The sequence below is a fragment of the Lepidochelys kempii genome, chromosome 9, assembly GCF_965140265.1.
Source record: "Lepidochelys kempii isolate rLepKem1 chromosome 9, rLepKem1.hap2, whole genome shotgun sequence".
NCBI lineage: Eukaryota > Metazoa > Chordata > Testudines > Cheloniidae > Lepidochelys > Lepidochelys kempii.
The window spans coordinates 34,802,565-34,824,203 of NC_133264.1; the positions used below are offsets into that span (position 1 = coordinate 34,802,565).

The 21,639-nt window shown below is 42.1% G+C and overlaps 1 protein-coding gene across 1 annotated transcript in view; it reads left to right on the top strand.

Moving 5' to 3' along the window:
• Positions 1 to 818: 818 nt before the first annotated feature.
• COL4A4 (collagen type IV alpha 4 chain) overlaps positions 819 to 21,639 on the top strand; it is a 154,329-nt gene continuing 133,508 nt past the window's right edge. Inside the window, exon 1 of the mRNA XM_073358896.1 lies at positions 819 to 857. Coding sequence (XP_073214997.1) covers positions 819 to 857 — 39 coding nt within the window. The remainder of the gene's footprint in view (positions 858 to 21,639) is intronic.

Sequence of the window (21,639 nt, forward strand, 5' to 3'; positions counted from 1 at the left end):
TTTGTCTTATAAATTTGTGCTTGGACAGCAAGTATTTGGAAAACTATATGAGATAGTTACAATGGAGCAAAAGGGAACAAACAGAGAAGCAGCATATCAGAACATTTTAATGGAGAGCTTTACACTGGAGACAGAGGGTAATTAATATTAACAAGCACAGCATTCCCATATCATGGTGATGAGTGCAAGCTGGTTAGACAGATGCCTTTATTCTCCATTTGACAGCTGCTCTCTCTTCCTAGGACTTTTTATTTTCTTTTTTGATTACGTTTAAATTCCATCCAGTCAGATTTTCTTATATTTATACTTCCTAGAATTTTAATCAATTAGGATTCATGAATTTGAGAAGATCCAGGTCTAAGATTTCCACCCATGATATTAGAACTATGCCTGAATTCCAGAAGTGAGTGGGAACTTCTTCCACAACACCTCAACTAACGTTAAACTACAAAAATTAAACAAAAAGGGTTTCTCATACTGCACTTCAGTCATGTCCCAAACAGGCAGTACCTACAGTTGGGCCTCGATTTACATGGTGGTTACGTTCTTGAAGAAACACCGTTCAAATAGAAATTGCATAAAAAGATATCAAGGGTCTATGGGAAATAAGGGTTTAGGTTCCAGGCTCACACGATGACCTCCCTAATATATCCAATACAGGTTTTATTAAAAAAAATTAATGAAATTTAAACTTGCTACTGACCTTTACTGATGTTGAGGGTGAACTTAATAGGATGATAATACTGATGTTGTTGAAGTCAGAACTCCGAGGGTTTGTTTGGGGTATCTGGGGAGGCCAGGGAGTGTGGAAGAGTGGCATGGCCACGACGGGACACTTGGATGGGCCCCCACTTCGGGTGAGTGGGCAGGGGCAGGGGAGGTGAGGCAGGAGGGATGGGTCAGGAGGGATTTGTACCGCCTCCATGCCGGCCATGCGGGGGAGAGATGGACACTCTGGCTAGGGGCCACCCCCTGGCCCCAGGCGTGCACCCGGGGAGTGGAGTCAGGAAGCGGGGGATTGCGCTACTCTGCCTGCGCAGCGCTCCCCAGCTGGAATGCCGGGCAGGTGGAGTGGGGTAAGCCCCCGATCCCCTTCCAGGCAGGAGTGCCACGTGGAGCAGGGTAAGCCCCCGTGCCCCAACCCTGGTCCCTGGCAGGAGCACCGGGTGAGCATGACAGTGCACACCCTCAATCCCCTCGCTGACAGGAGTGCCACGTGGAGCAGGGTAAGCCCCCGTGCCCCAACCCTGGTCCCTGGCAGGAGCACCGGGTGAGCATGACAGTGCACACCCTCAATCCCCTCGCTGACAGGAGTGCCAGGTGGAGCAGGGTAAGCCCCCGTGCCCCAACCCTGGTCCCTGGCAGGAGCACCGGGTGAGCATGACAGTGCACACCCTCAATCCCCTCGCTGACAGGAGTGCTAGGTGGAGCAGGGTAAGCCCCAGTGCCTCGACCCCGCTGCCTGGCTGAAGCATGCGGCGGGTGGGTAGAGCAAGTGGTAGGGCTGGAGCAGAGCGGGCCTGGATGCTAAGTGGGTGGGCCGTGGGCTAAAGAGTGGAGCTGGTGGTGGAAAACATGCAAAAAAAAAACTGGTGATGGTCAGTTGTTTGGTCACACAGACCAGCGTGGTGGAGGGGGTTTGGGGTGGGAAGCGACCAGCTGATTCTAGACACATCTGCACATCTTGGCGACCACGCTGTACCATGTAAAAGTGAATCCATACCGTGTACAAAAATAAAGGGTCACAATTAGTTGAATGTGCATAACTAAAACTGTGGAAAAAGACACCATGTAAATTGAGGCCCGACTGTTATCAAAATTCAATGCAGAGCTCTGAATAGTAACACAAACTGACAATTTGTAGCACTTTCTGAACTGACATGGGGCCACAATGCAGGCTATAAAGTGTTCTGTGACAAAAGTTTGCAAATAATGAACATTTGGAGCATGAGTTGGATTTTTCATTTTATACTGTTTGGGTGGCTTTAATATTTTCCTTTTATCCAAAAGTTCAGCCTGCAGCCAACTAATATATGTCACATTCTGATGTCAAGAATAGAACGCCTTCTTCGTGGTAATGTCAAATTAGGAAAGTCTAATAATAAATCATATGTATTGTACGGCTTGCAAAGTACTTAAGAGTGTGATCCTGACTGCGGTTCAATGCCTGTAATTCCTACTGCAGTCAACTGGAGTTGGAGCACCTAGCAGGACCAGCCTCTAAGTTACCTTGGCAAAGCTAGAAGGATACACTGTATATTTATAAGATAATTGCACATTTGGAATGTAGATGTATTCACAGCATAGTTTACTCTCTGATTCACACACAGGGATAACAGAAACTACAGAGTGTTATGTCAAAACTCACAGAACCATAAAATGTAGAGCTGGATGGGACCTGAAGAAGTCATCTAGTCCACTCCTTTTTGCCGTACCAACCACAGCTAGACCATCCCTGACAGGTGTTTGTCCAACCTGTTCTCAAAAACCTTCAATGAGGGGGATTCCACAATCTCCCTTGGTAACCTATTCCAGTCCTTAACTGACCTTATCATTAGAAAGTTTTTTCTAATTCTAACCCAAATCTCCCTTGTTGCAAATTAAGCTAATTAATTCTTACTCTACCTTCAGTGGATATGGAGAACAACAGATCATCATCTTTTTTGGAGCTCTTAACATACCTGAGGACTTTTCAGATCCTCCCCCTCTGTCTTCTTTTTTCAAGACTAAACATGCTCAGTTTTTTTCACTTTTCATTATAGGTCAGGTTTTCTAAACATTTTATCATTTTTGTTGCTCTCCTCCAAATTATCTCCAGTTTGTCCACATCTTTCACAATACTCCAGCTGAGGCCTCACCAATTGCTGAGTAGAGTGAAACATATACTTCCCATGTCTTTATTATAGTACTCCTGTTGATAGACCCCAGAATGACATTAGCCTTATATATTTTTACTCTATTGCAATAAGGAAAACAAAATAATCTATTATATGTAATATATAAATAAATAATATACATATTACTGACACTATACATGGCATATAATACAAATATAGGGTTAAACTGCATTTACCATGTTCCTTTGGTCACTTCACTTCTTACCCTTATTTATCCACCAAAAGCTTTTAGTGCATTGTTTCTTTTATTCTACTCTTTGAGAAAGATATTTTTAATGTATCCTTTATTTGTAATTTTTTTTAAAAAACTGCTGTGTACCTTCCCGTACGGCAGACATTGTGGATCGGTTTTTCAGAGACAATAAAAGGAGAGAAAATGTCACATAGAATTTATTTTTTTTCATTTATAGTCTATAAATAAACTTTTGTTTCTAAATCATGCAAAACTCCAAGTGAAGCAAGGGCAGTATATTTTCTTAAGAGATACAGGCATTTAAGACTTAGTAATATAACATTTCCATTCGAATTTTAAAAAGAGAATTAGGCTATGTCTACACTACACAGTTTTGTCGACGAAAGTCAGCTTTTGTTGAAAAAACAGTGGAGGCCTACAGGCCGCATTTAACTCTCCTGCTATGCAGACATAATAAAGACACCTGGATGAGAAGCACAGAGCTTTTTGCAAAGTCAGAGCGAGGTAGTGTCAGTGTAGACACCGTATTGCTTGTCACTCTAAATGACCTCCTGAGGTGTCCCACAATGCTCTGTTCACCAGTTTGAACTCCACTGCCCTGAAGCCAGGCACACAGGCATGCACCCCTCCCCCTTTAAACGCTGGGAATTTCTTAAATTCCTCTTCCTGTTCACTCAGCATGGACAGCTCACTCTACATCTTCCCAGATGACCCTGCCAGCTCCCCCCAGGAAATACGCTCCCGCCTGGAGTACACCAGAGCTGTTGGATCTGCTGGGTCTGTAGCTACAGCTAGAGCTGAAGGAACTTTTATACCTACCTTTGGTCCAAAGGCAGGAAATTTCACGAGAGTAGCTAATTTCATGAGATTATCATGAGACTGGCCAAGCACTGGGCTGCCCAAGAGACAATTCTGGCAGCTCTAAATTGTCCCCTTTTGAACAGTCACACACTGATATAAGACATGCATATTAAGTGACTCTGAAGAATGCTTAAGAAATGGTTGGGGAGGGATTTTCTGACATAGTCTCTGGTTTTGTCACAGAAATAGTGAGTACTGGAATAAGATAACTGATTATTTAGAAAAAGTATTATATTTTAAAATTGCCACATGGATCCTTGCTGATCCTATACACAGTCAGTTACTGAAGACTTAACACAACTTTTTAGAAGGTGATTATTCTTATGTTTGGTGCAAAGTGACTTTTGTAAAGAAAGCTGCAAAGCAAATTGACACCAATGATGAATGACTGGTACAGAAATATGCAGAAGTTTTTGCAGGTGAGCGGTTAGGGTCAGATTTACACGTTTTTTTTTTTAACTGATGTCAAATCAATGAGTATACTAAAAGCTCTTTTTAATATCAGATGCTCAGTAAATACCTTTAGGAGTGTAATTTTCATTTTCTAAAGTAAAATTCACTATGTAGCAACAATCTTGCAATCCTTTGGCCAACTGTCTTTATTCTAACTATTAACAGCTATTGTAAGAAAGGAAGTAAACTGTAGAGTCTCTAAAATGAAATAAAATAGAAGGCAACAAAGTCTTCAGCAGATTCCTATCTTGTACATAAATATTGTAAAAAGAGGCAAGTATGGCCTACAATGAGTATATAAAAACTCAACAACAAACTTGGTCTCAATCCTGCAACGTATGGTATGTGAGGGAATTGCTGCTTCTGCATGCCACATGCTGCAAGATCAGGGCCTTTGTTTTGTAAAACTATTGTAAATAATAACTGCACAGTACTTCACTTTCATTCAATGTCTTTTTACAACATTTCATACATACCTGCTCCAATCTACATCTGGAATTAATTAAAAAACTCACCCTTTAAGTAGGTGACATTCAAACCGGACTCTTTTGGTAAACATGATGAGGGTATTTCTTCACTGCAGTATTAACCTGAGTTATTGACACCCGAATTATCCTACCTCAAGTGAGAGTACAAATTAATTTGCAAACTGGACACCATTAAATTAGACTTGAATAAAGACTGGAAGTGGATGTGTCATTACACAAAGTAAAACTATTTCCCCATGTTTATTTTCCCCCTCTACTGTTCCTCACACGTTGTTGTCAACCGCTGGAAATGGCCCACCTTGATTATCACTACGAAAGGTTTTTTTTCCTCTCCTGCTGGTAATAGCTCATCTTACCTGATCACTCTCGTTACAGTGTTTATGATAACACCCATTGTTTCATGTTCTCTGTGTATATAAAATCCCCCTACTGTATTTTCCACTGCATGCATCCGATGAAGTGAGCTGTAGCGCACGAAAGCTTATGCTCAGATAAATTTGTTATCGGTTGCAGAAGTACTCCTTTTCTTCACACTGCAAAATAACTCTCAAACTGCTGTATCCATGCTGATGCTATGTTCTCACCTCATGTGAGCTAAGGAGCTAAGACTTTTGGGGCCATATCCCAGGCTTCTTTACGTTGTAGTAAACTCTAGGAATTCTTTCCCAGTGAATTGTAGGAGAACTTGTCTCTCATTTCTGAGCACACAGGGGGATGTGTGGGAAGGGACCTGGACAACTAGCAGCACTTGCCTGGAGCTAGCCTTTAGATTGTAAGCTCCTAGGGGGAGAGATTGTCTATTGCTCTGTTTGTACAGTGCCTACCACTACAGGGCCCAACTCTTCTCCCCATGCACTTCAGTAACAAACTTGATTAATAATAAATAAATAATAATAATAGGCTGTGTTACTACAGAGTGGTTGTGTTAGCAACTTACAAGCTCTAACTCAAGCTTTAGCCTATACATCCACTAGGCCAGCCAATTTGAGATACAAGCTCTACCATACTCAAGAGTTTTAGTGTGTGGACAAGGCATGATTTGGAGGCAAAACTCGAGTTATAACTCAGGAGTTAACCTTGCAGTGAAGAAAAGCCCTTAGGGCCTGATTAACTACTATATTACTTCAGCTTTAAACCAGTATAATACACAGCTACCACCTATACCCACAAACTATTAATAATCTCTTCTGGAAGACTGAATATTTTAGTGAAAATGATGAAATAATCCTTTCTTAGCCCTGCATGAGAAGTACAATAGAGATCCCTTGTACTAAGCTAGGACTTGGGGAAACCATGAAAAAGCAATTAAGTAATCTTCCTGATGCTCCAGGACTCAGCATCAGAGATAGATTAGTACAGAGTTCCCACGCCGGTGCTCACACCAGTAGACTAGACCACACCGCTTTGCAGAGACAGCTGTAGAACTGTGACTGTCAAAATAGAAACAGAAACCCTGACTTTTTATCATTACAAATTCTTCCCACAGGATAAGACAACTCCCAGTTTAATCAATGCTAGCATACCCTGACAGGGGTGGGGGCAAGCAGACAAAATGGTGGTCTACCATGGTTATTTTTTTCTCCCAACACTTGTATGATTAGTTATTTTCAACGTTCGTACCATTACCATAGCCCCACATTCTTGGATCTTCTATTTAAATGGATAGATTTGGGCTTATTTGACATTATTTATTAATTTGATGTTTTAATGAACTCTGTGGTTTGTGTTCCACTGTACTTACTGGATTTTTCAAAAATAATGAACTATAAACACATGAAACTCTCTAGCAATACAAAATTGCATTTGCATAAGATTTTTCAGCACTACCTCCATGGCCATTGCAATTTTTATAGCAGAGGTAATAAGTATAATTATTTTTCCTATTTAGTGTATAATTATTGCTTTAACAAATCTAAGTCATGAGAATATAATAAAGCTTAGTCATCAGCTAACCATGTGGAATAAAGTGGTGGAAATGTCTAAACCTTAGCCTTAGGGATGCTACGTATACACTGAAAAATGTTCCTTTAGCATGTATGCAGATTTTATGTTTTTTCTGATAATCTTCCTACCGCAAATAAAATGTTGTATGATCACAAATATCGGGTTTCAGCAGTGTCTGTATTAATACCATAGCAAATATGTGTTTGCTATACATTACCACAGCAAAAATAAATTTAAATTCTTTTAATGGCTAGGTATATCTAATTTTTCTCTTAATAACCCCACTCCATCTTCCCAGTCATTAATATTTGTGCTTTATGGTGACACTTATTACATAAGATGACACTAGAGGAAATAGGAACTGCAAGTTGTGTTGGTCTACCACTACAAACACTGCCTGCCTCAAACAATATATGGTGTGTAAATCTATTTTTTCTCTCTAATGAAATCCAAGGTCAATTCCCAAGGTGAAATCATATTTGATGGGGGTCCTCCTCGTGATATCCTTTTATACAGGTATTTATATATACAGGGTCTGATTCTGCTCAAACGTAAACTGGGTTTATACCTGTGCAACTCCACTACTAGTGATGTACACCAGTATAGGAACAAAATCAGGCCCAGGATGTTTAACTGTGTGGCTGGAGAACACCCATCACTTATCTCTTTCTCTCAGATTTTGCTTGGAGTTCATGTGTGCGCGCAGTGGAGAGCACAATGGTCCTTCTTCCAATTTACACAATCCTCATAAGGACAGGATAGAATTGTCATGGCTGTACTTGGAGGACCTCAGGGACCGTTCCCCCAAATGGCCACAGAAGAAGCAAGCCCTTGGCTCTATACACCCAGTTCTTCTCTATGAACCAACTGGCTGCCTGTCCTAGAGGTACTGAGCTACACCACACAAAGAGATGTAGCAGCAGGGCAATTCACAGCACACTATACACCTGCTAAGCTTGGTGTTCAGCTCTGTTGTGGGTCTCAGTTAACCCTGATAAAAATGATTAACATAATTTGCATGTCTTCAATCTCAGAGATGCAAAGAGTACATTTCCCTAGGTTCTACAGTGCCTAGCTTGAACCCTCCTGTATAACAGAAGATGAAATGAGCATAGTATTCGACCATGTTATTGCAAATTAAATTTAGATAGCTGTTAGATTAACCATACATCTACTCCACTTAGCTCAAGAACAAGACCATATTCTCTTAATCTTTGCTTGAATAACATGTACTTCTTCAGAAAGTTGTTTGCCAAGTACTTTAATTGAAGACATAATCCCATTTAATGAACATTATGTACACCAAAATTTACACTATCTTGATTTAAAAAGCAGAATCCCATTCTGGAATTTCCTAAACATGTTTTACCTATTATGATGCATGCCTGGAACCAAATATCAAAGAGGCACAAAACTAAGCTAACTGCAGTGTATAAAAATACTCCAAAAATATGATTGTCTCTTTTGTGCTACTTTATTGCTAAAATCTAATACTTCTCATCTTTTAGTGGTTTGCCCATTTCAATTTCCATTCATCCTAATTTATCATAAAATTAAATAGTACTTACTGTTTCTTTAAGGTTTAGGAGCGAAACCCTCCTTGTCCAGTACTACCACAGCAGGTTTCCTGGATCTATACGGTGGCAATAGGGGCAGCAATCACAGAGGGGGAGGGAGGTTTTGGGTAAAGCAGTCTGGGAACTTCTTAGGAAACTGATGGTGCTGACTGATCTCAGGACCCCAGTCTGGAGTTCCATGAGTAATAGGCTAGAACCTCCTGCTCCTCACTATGGTAAGGGCTCAAGTGGGCAATTTTGAGGGGTTACAGCCAGGCTCTTTTTCAGAATCAAAAGAGCAAAGCACTGGAAATTAAGGGGTTTTTATAAATAGCACCCTTCCAGAAAAAGGAAGCAGGTTGGAGCTGCTCCAACAGGGTCTCTCCAACAGGCAACTGTGTATTTTATTCTATTGTATATTCTTTGCAAAGATTTTCAGCAGATCCCTCTGACAATAGTCTCTGACGTAGTTTTATTATTAGGGGGGAAAATGAAATGAAGCCCAGAGCAGGAGGAATTTTGTTACAAATCCCAGAGATGTGCTTTTTATTTTCCTGTCGAGCCTGACACAGGCAATAACAAATTAAAAGGAGACAATGTGTGTGAAGTTAAGTGTGACATACATATTTCAGTTTCTTTTCTCATTAACAAAGTTCATAATAGATTTCCTGGTAATATTGGAAGTTCACATATTGCTGATCCTACTCATGCCCACCCTGCTGCATTTAATATGACGGGAATTTTATAATAAAAAAAAAAATCAAGGCAAGATAGAATGGACAGATAGTCCTGGCGTTGTATTAGTGGTGCTACTGATAATGTACCCTGCAGTAGTACCATGGGGTGCCAGTTATGGACCAAGGCACCATTGTGTTAGGAGCTGCACAAACACATAACAAAGACAGACCTCAGCCCAAGAAGTTTATAATCTAAATAGGTGTGCCTCTTCTCACTCTCATGTCTATCACAGAAACAGGAGATGAATTAATGCATCAGTTGATGACACTTTCAGAATGGCTTAAGTGTTTGTTGGACAAAAGTTTCTTATTTAAACTCACTGTGGAGCCTTTCTGGTCAGAGTGAGCCTGCCTGTTGGGGAGTGAATGGGCGCTGCTGTAAAATCACCCTTTTATTCTCCTCTCACAATAGTTTTCCTGTTTGAGGGTCTTATTCTGCAGTTCTTGCTCAGACAGTTCCTATGGGGGTCAATCATAGAACTGTCTGAGCAGGAACAGTATAATCAAGAACATTTAATTTCACCTTTTTCCACCAAAACATCTGCACAGATGGAGGGGTGGGTGGCATGGAGGATACTTGGCCCAGATACAGATTTATAGCCCCATTTTGACCAGTTTATGATTAATTTGACAATAATTTACCTAAAATCCTACAATTTATCAAGTAGTGTATGGGAATAGGGTGGTTTAATAGTTTGTGAGCAATATATTGGTGCTAACTATCCTAGATTGTAGAAGCTGGTTAAAACCAGTCCGAAACGCAGTATAGCTAGGCCTTGCGTGCCTGCCTATATTTAGCAAACACCATTTTTTTGGGACTTGACTATGCCCACATGGTTTCTTCATATTGTTTTTGTTGCATAAAGAGCAAAAGATACAACAGGCACTTATTACCTTTCAAAAAACAAAACAATACTGATATTGTTCTTTTTGTGTGCTAAGATAAATAGGCAAGATTCTTATCCCTGTACTCATAGCAATTAGCATCTTAATCCAGGTAGGTCAAGGTACTATTCAGTGTAATTAAGGGTATCAGAATCTGGCCCAAAGTGTTTAAATTGTCAGGCAGATAGAGTTTCCAAAGGCTGTTCAGTAACCATGTATCCCTGGGAGTTCCTTCTCCAAGGTTTTTGTGGTTGAAATCACTCAAAGCAGAAAGTCCCATTAGGCTAAACAAATGTAGCCTTCAATAAGAACTATGTTAGAGAGTGTTCAAATAAATCCCCCTTCCTGGATTAGCCAAAACAGTCTCAGAGAATTTGGTCTTGTGGAAAAACTTTGGAGAGGTTTTGATTAGCTTGTTCTGGTTCCAACCTTTGTGCCGCTTCACCTCCTCACTCCTTTCCTAACAGGGAGACATTTTAATGGAACAACCTAATAACCAGGAACTATATCATCCAACTGGTGAAATGGAAAATTTTACTAACAAGTGCCATGCATAACATCATCTCAAACACTGTGCTTGTATATGGCATCCTCTTACTCCCCCATCCATTGTCCAGTGGGCGTAGGGGGTATTAATTTATATTGTAAGTCTTCTGGTTCAAGGACCTGTCTTTTTGCATGTCTATACAATTCCTACCATGCTTTTGGACACTATATAAATAACATTTTAAAAATGGGTCCCTAAAGGCCACACATAAGGAAAAAACAAGAGGCTATGCAATAGCATGCCATACCACTGAACAGTCAAAAACCTTCCCTTCCACAAAACATAACTGGTGGCAATGCAATGTAGGAAAAAGGGTGCTGGCCTTCTGAAAGTAAATGGAGTCAGGGATCGACCACTATATGTAAGCATGATCCTCCTGCAAAGTGAGGTAATTTCTGACATAGTTTCTAGCACAATTTAGCATTGACTATAACAATATTAGCTTTCTCAGAAGAAGCCCACAATACACACTTTGATTTCTGTTATTACCAATAATTCTGGAAGCTCCAAAGTTGTGCAGGCTACTTTTTATTTTAAATGGCCACGAATATTGGGTGAGTCTGGGGTGAGCCTCAAGTCAGGCTCCGAAAATTAGAGACAACTTTTACAAATTTTTGCCACAGATCAGTTGATTTTGTGACAATCTGTTTGGCATGCAGATGTCAGGGAACGATATAATGCAACCTACTGCTCCAAATCCCAGTAGATTTTGTTATGTCAGCTTTCTCTGTGTTGTTCTGTGTAAAAGTGGAGCACACATGGCCACAGTTGGTAAATTTTCATTTGAACAGAGGGAAAGAATGGCAAATAAGTTAGGAAGTTAGCCTCTCTGTGCCAGTTTTGACAGAAGCTTCCCTACTCTATCACAGAATTGGTAGGTTAAAAAAACAAACAAAAAAACCCCAAAAAAACGAACTACAACTATAAAGCTGAAAAAATACAAAAACATAATATAAATGATCAGGCAAAATGGAATCCTTTCAGTGTATTTAAGAACTGTTGTGGTTTTAAACAGTTAAGAAGAAAACCAACAGCCGTTGAGTTTTGCACCTAATTTTTGGAATCACGTAATCTATGCCAACATACTGAGTTTACTATTATTACTTTGTTAAATGAGGATGGTAGAGCGAAAAGGTGCCAGTAAAACAGATAACCAGATATCCTCTAGTACTTGCAATTAACAGCAGAGTATTGTGTGTCAAAGCCATGTTATGATAAGACACCTCTTGGTCTAAGTTGCCACTGTAGTTCTTCCATAATAAAATTGGAGTATGTTTGTGACTATCCACGCTGCAAAGCAGTGGAGAATATGATGCACTGTTTGCTCTGCAAGTGTAATAATTTAATGATCTTTAATCAGATGCAACTTGGATTATACAGTTTTGTTTCAACGTATATCTTGTGTATTTGTAAAAACAAGACTATACGTCAAATGCTGACAATTCATCTGTTATGAATTTTATCACGGCACAGTATTTCATTCATTCGAGTGTCTTATTGCAATTATAAAATGCATCACAGACAGGATTTTTAAAATATATCCCTGTTAATATAATCGGTTCTGAGCAAGGAATTAGTTGTAATGATGTAACAGTTCTGAATTCCAGATTTCCAGGCAGACTACTTAATTTCTCTTGGCCAAGAGACAATAATAGGTCAGATGTCAGCTGGTGTAAATCAGCATAACTCCGCTGTTTCAATACATTGACTTGAGTGTAATAATTGATTTACACCACATGAGGATCTGGGCCAATAAGAGTAATTTCACACTCCAGTATTCAACATCCTACACAAGAGTGTAATCAGCATTTGCTACACTTAGCACTGTACCTGTTGCTTTTTATGTGGTTTGTGGTGGACTGGTGACAATTATAGAGACAATCAAGATCAGTGCAAGCCAGCCCCTGGAAGACAAACACATCTAGAGGCTGATCGTGAATTTCTTAAACAGGTAACATTCCCGCTTACCTCAGGAATGAATTATATAAGAATTAACCAACCCAACAGCACACTTAACCAGGAGCGTATTTTTATAGATTGGTTAACTGTGTTATACATTTTCAAATGTACAGCCTCGATGTCAAATGAGGCAACTATGCCAATCAGTGCAGATAATTCACAATACCTGAGTATTCCCAAAAGCATGCCTAAGGGCAAATGTTATAACTCTGACAACACTTTGCCCCTCCTACATCTTGGCTCATTGTCAAAGCGTTCCGTTCTGCATCACATTTCTAGCAGATTTTGGTATAGGTATGCTTATGGACCAACTCCAACATAATTGTGTTAATTTTTTTCTTCTGATATAACTTTCCTGTTTCATATTTCAAGACATATTTTATACTATCAACTTTATTAATGTTTATTTAGAAAAAAGACAGGTCATCGTCAAAAAGAATCATAGAAACGTAGGACTGAAAGGCACCTCGAGAGGTCATCTAGTTTAGTCTGGTCCACTCATGGCAAGACTAAGTATTATCTAGAAGACCATCCGTGACAGGTGTTTGTCTAACCTGCTCTTAAAGATCTCCAATGATGGAGATTCCACAAGAAGAGGATCTCATAAACATTTGTTTTTCAATGCTGATGTAGTAAAAAATGAACTAAAAGGGAAGTATAAGCCTGCTACACTAATTTAGCTCAGAGTCACATAACTGGCCAGGAACATGATGTTAAAAAGACCTGTTCTACAGACCCTAGGGCTGTAAACTAAAGAACTAGAGCCAGTACTAATTTCAATGGGCTTCTTGTGCAGGATCAAAGTGGAAATAAATTTAGTTGTTTTGAATTATCTTTAATTAAAAATTAAAGCTTCAACAGCAGTCTTTTACAAGATTCACATGCTCTCCCTCTTCCTTTTAAGCAGAGATTTTTCTGAGCTAGAAGAACTGGACTCTAATAATATTGAATATTTTGTTGACAAAACTTTTGTTGGCATCTGCCATGAATGGATTAATTTTGTATTTATTTTATATTATGTCATAAATACACAGTGTGAAGTGTTACTGGTTTGTCTTTAGCAACTGGATCAGCTAAAAGGTCTTAAGAAGGCTAGTCACAGTCTGAATGGAAAGCATGACAGTTGAGTCCCTGGTCATTCCTTTGCTCCAGGGAGAAGACAGCTGCATCAGCCCTTCACCTGGTGTGTACTACCTTCCCATCTGCATCTGCTCTGCAAGCACCTTATGGGGCTGAGTAAAGTTTCTACTCACGGCACACCTTTCCCAGCCTATCTGCACAGGGAGGAGAGAAGGCTGCTATCCTTCCACACAGTAACCCACAGTGTAGACAGCACACACATGGAACTAGGGGGTGATTTTATTCTTCTTATGCAAGCATGTAAGACTTTAATATGACGTTGTAGGCGTCTAGCATGGAAATGTGTGCAAAGTAATCTACTCATACTTTGCTTAGTCCCTGCCCCAAGGAATTTACAGCCTATCTTTTTTGTTCTATGTTGCACAGTACCTAGCACTATGGGGCTTTGGTCCATAACTGGTTCTCCTACGTACTACTGCAAATACAAATACTACATTTTAGTTAGTTTACTTACTATCGTCATTTTGATATAGCAAAGATCATGAGTTGCTTAGATTCTTGTGCAATTTTAGAGTGCATATTAACTGTGAAACAATTAAGAGAGGCGAGTGCACTAATCATTACTTTAAGTACAGAACTCACAGTACTATAAACAAACCCTCTAACTTTCTAGTATTATCTGAGCAGATAAAGTACCATCATTCTGCATGTTTCTGGAAGTAGAGATTTCACAAGTGAATTAATAGGGAAACTTGGTTATCTATGCCAGCCAAGCTTAATCTTAAGCAACAGAATCTTCAGTTTCCACTTGCAGAGAAGAATAAATTCTTAAAAAAAAGATTTTCTACACAAACTGATCTCTGAAGGACAAATGCATTGAATTAATGAGATTTCATTTCACAGTATAAAATATGCTTAAGGCAATAATTTGGTACCAAAGATACTGTACATAAACTGAATGTACAGAATGCTACTCATTTCTGACTTTGGTGTATCAAATGACTCTGATCTGCCACTGTTTCACTCAGTATGACAGCAAAATTTGACCCTCAAACCCCTTCAACACAATGGAAAAAAAAAAGTACAGGTTTTGAGCAATTGAGGTGACTTTGGGTAGGAACCTGATCTCAATTACTCTGCTGTAAACCAAAAACAAATCTATTATATGTTTCTCTCACACAAACATAGCTGAAATCAAGTGAACTGGCAAAGAAATACTGAACCTAGTAGAGTTCTGAACAGATCCATGACAGGTTTGAAACAAGTATGCAGAAAAACGTGTATTGTATTGAAAAGGCAAATACAACTGTGATGCTGGATCTTCACTAAAGCAACTATTAAGTATGCTTGATTACCTTAAAAACAAACACTTCGATCTTGATTAAATGGTTAAAGTTTGTCTGCACGTTCCTTGTGAGAGAAGAAATAATTGAATACGTAGAAAAAGTCACTTGAGAGTCATTTACTGTATTTAATTTTAAATACTTTCTTCAGAATGGGTTAACTATAAAATAACCAGAATATTTTAAGATAGAAGCAATGACTAAACAATCTTGTGCTGGGAATCTTTATACCAGAAACTGTTTAAATCTATCAATGAAAAATAAAGGATCAACAAATTTTTATTTATAGAATGGACTGCTGAATATTTTGTAATCCCACCTCAACTATAAAGCATTACTACTTCTCCACTGAAGTACTAAAAGATAATTGTGACTATTTTTAAAAAGGTAAAATAAACTGATTACTATAATGCAAGAAATTTAATATGGAAATTCAACAGAAATTGCTAATTTCATCAGTTTACAATTTGACATATAGCAGAAATGTTGCTGGGGAGCCACACCTAGGGTTACACAGTAGCATCCACCCACAAAGTAGTTACCTCCTGCTCCACCATCAGAACAGATGCATTTGTGGGGGTTAATGGCCAGCCAGAGGGGATGGGAAATCCCTCTGATCAGCTTGCTCTCAAGGGAAAATTGCAGGGAAAATGGTACCAGAGTTAAAATATGTATCAAACAGGCATATCGTATATTGTAAAAAGTTCAAACTGAGGTTAATGTAGATGGTAAATAGTTCTTCCTGTGTGTGTGTGCACATGTGCACACACCCGCATGTAGACAGATATATTATCTATTAACAGGGTGGATTTGATTTAAATCACTAGTAAGGAAGACTTGATTTAATCATGGTTTTCTACATTAAAGCACATTCTTGTTGGTTGTTATAACCTTAATACATATTCTTCACAACTCAGAGATAGATGTAGGTTTTATTTTTAGAAGGTACACACTATACATTTTTAAACAGTGATTTATTTTGAAAACTTTTCAGATTAGTTTTACAGCTGTATCAGAAAATTAATGATTGTTTGGTTATTTCATTTACCAAATGTAACTGAAGCAGATATTTATGAAGTCACTGGGAGGTGAACTATCATTAATATTTGGAGGACTTTCTTGCCATGCTGTATTAGAAGGAGAACATTACCATACAGACATTTAAATTGTTTTATTTAACTAAAACTACAAGGTTAAGTATTCTGGATTGTTTTCTTCAACAGCAAACATAATATTTTAACAAAAAAGCGTATGTCCCTCGCTTCTCACATTTATCTCCAGACTTCTGCTCCTTGTCCAGATCTATTCCACCCCCAAGAATCTTCTATTCATTGAACTTTTCTGAAACTTTGCACTTTTAGAGAGAGGTAAGGGATTAACTCTGTGTACACAAATTTGCAGAGGGACAATAGAGTTGAGGTCTCTTTATTTCTCACCTCTATATATTATTTATTTAAAAACATTTTTGCTGAAACACAAATCCACAGTTTGAAAACTGCAAAACTAAGCATCTCTGAGGGTATCTTCTAGACTAAGCCCTGAGTCCCATTGGGTAGATAGAAAGATTAACCTAAATAATCGATACAGAAGTCCCTGAAACCCCATAAAATTGGGTCCCTAATCCATGAACTATTGGAACTCATTTACAAAACTTTTCTTAAACATGACATGAATATATGGTCTCATACTATAGAATTAGAATTTATAATCCCTATTCCATGATAAGGTATCTTAATTAAAACTATTTTTAGATCGGATTTTTTTGATAAAATGCTCTTGGAGGAAAAAAAATTATTTAATTTTTTTTTAAATCATTGATTTTTTTCCACCCTGACTACAAATATACCACAAAAGGAAGAAGAATTACAATTATTAACTAAATAGTCTTGTACCCCAACCAGATTGTTTCAGCCCAGGTAAAATTCCACACTGGAAACAGAATTAAGGCTCTTATCTTGGTCTTTCTTGTGAAGAAAGTTGATTACTCAAATACTGCAGAAATAACAATATTGAGTCTCTCAACAGGTACAAATTGCATTATTTGTAAAACCTTGGGACATGAGTTGATTATTAATGCAGTCAAACTTGTTCCGGGTCTCTTCTTTTTAATTTTATTTTTAATATCACCGCCAGCCCCCACACAGCTGTTCGCGCCTCTAAATAGCAAGTCACTAGCCCTGCGGCAGGGACAGGTCCCGTCCCCCCCCCGCGCCCGGACCCTCACCTTGGCGGCAGCGAAGCCGTCGGGCCAGCGCACGCTGCTGAGCAGGGCGAAGAGCAGCAGCCCCAGGCAGCCCCCGCGGGCCATTTCAGCAACAGCGCGCCCGGCCCCGCCACCCCGCGTCCCGCGGCGCCCAGCAGCGGCCGCTCCGCCCGCACTCCAGGGCTGGGGTCTCTCGGGAGGAGCCGGGGCGGGGCCGGCGAGGCCCCTGGGCGAAGGGGAGACCGGGCCGGGCGAGGAGCCAGCCAGGGATTGGGCGCCCCACCCCGGCGCTGGGGGCAGGCGGGCCAAGCGGCAGGAGCTGCGCGAAGGGGCGGGGGCCCAGGCTAGCGGGCATCTCTGGAGTCTTTTCCACCGCAGCGACTCTGCCTCCGCCTGGAGTCCCTGCGCAGCAGCCTTGCCCGCGGGCCCGGGAGAGCCGCCCGATGCCCAGCGCGGGGCTTCTTCTAAACGCCCCTACCTGGTGGGTATAACACAGAGCGGGGCGGCGCCGCTGCCCTGGGGCTTGGCTGGGATCCAGCCCGGAGTGTCCCCTCATCAGCCTCACCTGCCCCTCGCTGCTAAACGGCATCGTGTGTAAGGGGGCAGGCGGGGGTGAGGTAGTATCTTGTATGGACCAGCTCCTGGTGCCCGCCGGAGAGCTCGCCTTCAGGCGGAGGACCCATAGCAGCCTTTGGGAACATTAATCGTCATGCTTTGAGAGATAAGGAAGAGCTGAATGCCCCTAGTTTGCAGGCAGTGTTAGTGGCGCCCTGCCCTGCCGGGCATGTTCAAAATCTTGCCCATAGTCTCCCCTGTGCAGGGCCGGATTAACCTTTGATAGGCCCGGCGCCAAACATATTTGGGGGCCCCCATGGAGGCAATGGAGCATGGCACAGGTGGCCCCGCTCCGCCCAGCCCAGTGCAAGGGCACTATTTACAAACTGGCACTATTTACAAAGTGGCCCCCCCAGCCCTGTGCTGCCAGCATGCCCCTTCTGCTTGGGGGCAGGCCATAGGCGCCAACTTCTGCTCCCGCCGGTGGGTGCTCGACAGGGCAGAAGTGCTGGGAGGGAGGGAGAGGAGCAGGAACGCGGCGTGCTCAAGGGAGGAGGTGGGGAAGAGGCAGGGGAAGCTTGGCTGCTGGTGGGTGCGGAGCACCCGCTAATTTTTCCCCCTGGGTGTTCCAGCCCCAGAGCACATACACAATCGGCACCTATGTGGCAGGCCCATGCCATGCCTCCCGACCCCCCCACCCTGACTGCCTATGGCCAGAGCTCCTCTGGACCCACTATGCCCAACCCCCCCCAACAGATGCACAGCGCCCTGCACAACACCACCGCTGCCCAGCGTCCCCTGTCCACAGTCCCACCACAACTGCCCAGCACTCCACACAGAACACCCCACTCCCTTGTGGCACAACATGCACAGATCTTCCCCACCCCCTCACAGCCCAGCACCCGCCACCCAGATCCTTCAGAGACCTACTCCCTCATGCTCTGCTTCCTGGCCGCACTCACCGGCCCTTCTGGGAGGCGACTGTGTCTGCTGGGCTGAGCCAGCAGCACAGCCAGGGCTGGTCTGGGGTGAGGAATCGCTCTGGCCCCTCAGGAGTGGCGCGATTAGCCAGGACAGGGCCTGTCCTGTCCGGGCTCCCTCAAGATGTATTTGCCTGGAGAGGCCCTGCCAAGCCCCCTACACTGCCCCCACAGCTGGCCAAGACTGGCCAGGCTTCTGCACCAGTCCCAGGTGCTCAGCTCCAGGGAGACAGGTGGGGCCCCGTAAGGGGTGGGAAGCAGAGACTGCCCGGAACTGGAGGTGCACTGGTGTCTGGCCAGGGGGCAGAGAAGAGCAGGGGAGTGGGGCCAGGGGGCGGAGAGGAGCCATTGGCCAGCTGGCGGGCAGGCCAAGAGAAGCAAGTGGTGAGCTGGGGACGCAGTGCAAGGGGAGCAGCCCGGGGCCTCTTCTGAGCATGGGCCACTGGTGCCATTGTAAATCCAGCACTGCCACTGTGGTTTAATTACCTGATAACTTCACGTTGCTTAACTATTTACTTGTTTCTAATGCAGCCAATGGCTTGTCTTTTCCTGGCGTCACCATTCCTTTAATTCTTTCCACAAACTTTTTGGCTATATACAATCTGTGGTATTTGGAAAACAAAACAAAGACATTTAACACTGAAAAGACTGCATGCAATCAGGCAGAAAGCTAAAATATATTAAACATGATTATAGTAAATTATTTCAATTTTGGTTTATGGAGTATAGATTGGTGTGTATATATATTTTAATATTTTAAAATACATTTTCTGTATTGAGTGTACATATAGTTAATGAACTGGACTGGTACATTTGTTTAGTTTGATCCTGCAAACCCTTATGCATGTGAATAACTTTACACACAGTCCAGCTGAACTCAGCAGGACTACTTGTGCATAGTTACTCCCAAGCATAAAGACTTGAAGAATCAGGACCATATTGTGTATTGTAGTTGTTGGCCAAGAATTCCCTGCTCCCCCGCCGAATTTTAGATATGTGCATGTCCAAGTTATTAAGGGCTGGGCTGTAACTTTATAATTCCACTCCAGCAAGACCCAGCATGTAGCCATGCTGCCTCAAGAACAGGGCAGGAACCAAATTGTTAGTGAGTGCCAGTCTGGCCCCTGCTGCTTTCTTCTTCTGGGGGAAAGTCAGTTGCACCAGATATCTTGATGCTATAATTCACTTATCCCGCTGCATGGGCTCAGTTGTGCTAGATGATGCATTGTGGGGGTAGATGCAAGGCTCTCCCTATTTCCCCCTCTTCTTGGTCACCTGAGCATGATGGGGAGTAGCGGTGGGGGTGGCTGCTTTCCTCACATTCTAACTTTGGAGATGGGGGGGGGGGCGTAAAGTCCTTATCTGCCCCCTGTGGACAGGTAGCCAGGGTTACTGGTGAGCTTAAAACTGATGAAATTACAGAGTACATTGGCAATTACCGGATGGCATGTAACCCATTACATGTATTCCTTTTCAGCTGATAGTCATTTCAAACCTATCTGAATATTTAAACATTTACTACTTTTTAGATTTCAGAGTAGCAGCCATGTTAGTCTGTATCCGCAAAAAGAAAAGGAGTACTTGTGGCACCTTAGAGTTTGTGTTTTGTAGTGGGTTTGGTACTGCAGTTTTAAATTAATTTAGCTCTTTCTTTCTACCAGGTGGCTAATGACAATTTTTTCAGTGCAACAAATTCATGGGGTAAGTGATTTGGATGCTAATTTTAGACAATCAGTCAATGCTACGCACTTCAACCAGGTAGCATTCCCTACCAAGATGAATATATCTGCTTAGTAGTACAGAGCTGTGTCTTTCCCCACATCCAATCTGTGGCCAAATCCTATTACTTGTCCCTCCACAACATTTCTAAACTCCTCCCTTTCCTTTCTGGCCTGTGGCCAAGTGGCTTGTCCATACCATAACTACTGTAATCTTCTGCTGTCCAGTCTCATTAATACTGACCTGCCACATCTGTCCAAACCGTGCTACCAAAATCATCCTTCTTACCTTTTGCTTCGAGCATGTCACCTGCCTTTTCTAATCACTTCAGTGGTCCCCAATCTTCCCTCTAATTTTTCCCATGCATGTATTTTGTTACGTGCACCAATATGGAGGTGATGTGTGGTGGGGCCCAGGGGTTTGGAGTGTGGGAGGGGGCTCAAGGCAGGGGCAGAGGGTTGGAGCATGGGGCAAGGGGGAGATGAGGGCTCCAGTTGGGGGTGCAGGGTGTGGGAGGGTGCTCAGGGCTGGGGCAGAGGGCTGAGGCATGGTGGGATGAGGGTTCCAGATGGGGGTGCAGGCTCTGGGTTGGGGCCAGAGATGAGGGATTTGGGGTGCAGGCTGTCCCAGGGCCGCAGCAGGGAGAGAGGTCTTCCCCCCAGCCCTCTCTCACTACAGCAGCTCTGGAGCTGGGGGAGAGCATGTCTCCCCTGCCGCGGCAGCTCTGGAGCTGGGGCCGGGGGAAGGCGCAAAGCCCTTGGTAGGCTGCTTACATTTGGAATGCCCTTGATAGGCTGCTTACATTTGGAATGCCCTTACCTTTGGAGTGCCCATCTGAATTTGTTTGCCAACCCACATACTTCACCTCATATGAATACCAACTAAAAACTCACTTTTGGCATGAAACCATGAAAGGGGGAGGATATGTAACCCCTCCAAAAAAGAGCAGAACACAAACTATCAAGGCATATATATGCCTTACTGAGTAATCACGGAACCACCCTGCTACTCTTGTCTTTCCTCTAACTTTTATTTTCCTATCCTATTAAATATAGACTGTATGTGTAACCCACTCGAGCACAGTATCAACCCTTTCCCCTTTCTAGAGGCTGGTTCACATAAGTTAAAAGCTTATTACTTCTACTTGCTAGAAGAGTATGCCTGTATCTCAGGTGATAGAATCTCAGGCTTTTAGTGCTGAAGGACTTGGCATCAGACCCTGCCAAGAACCAAATGTGG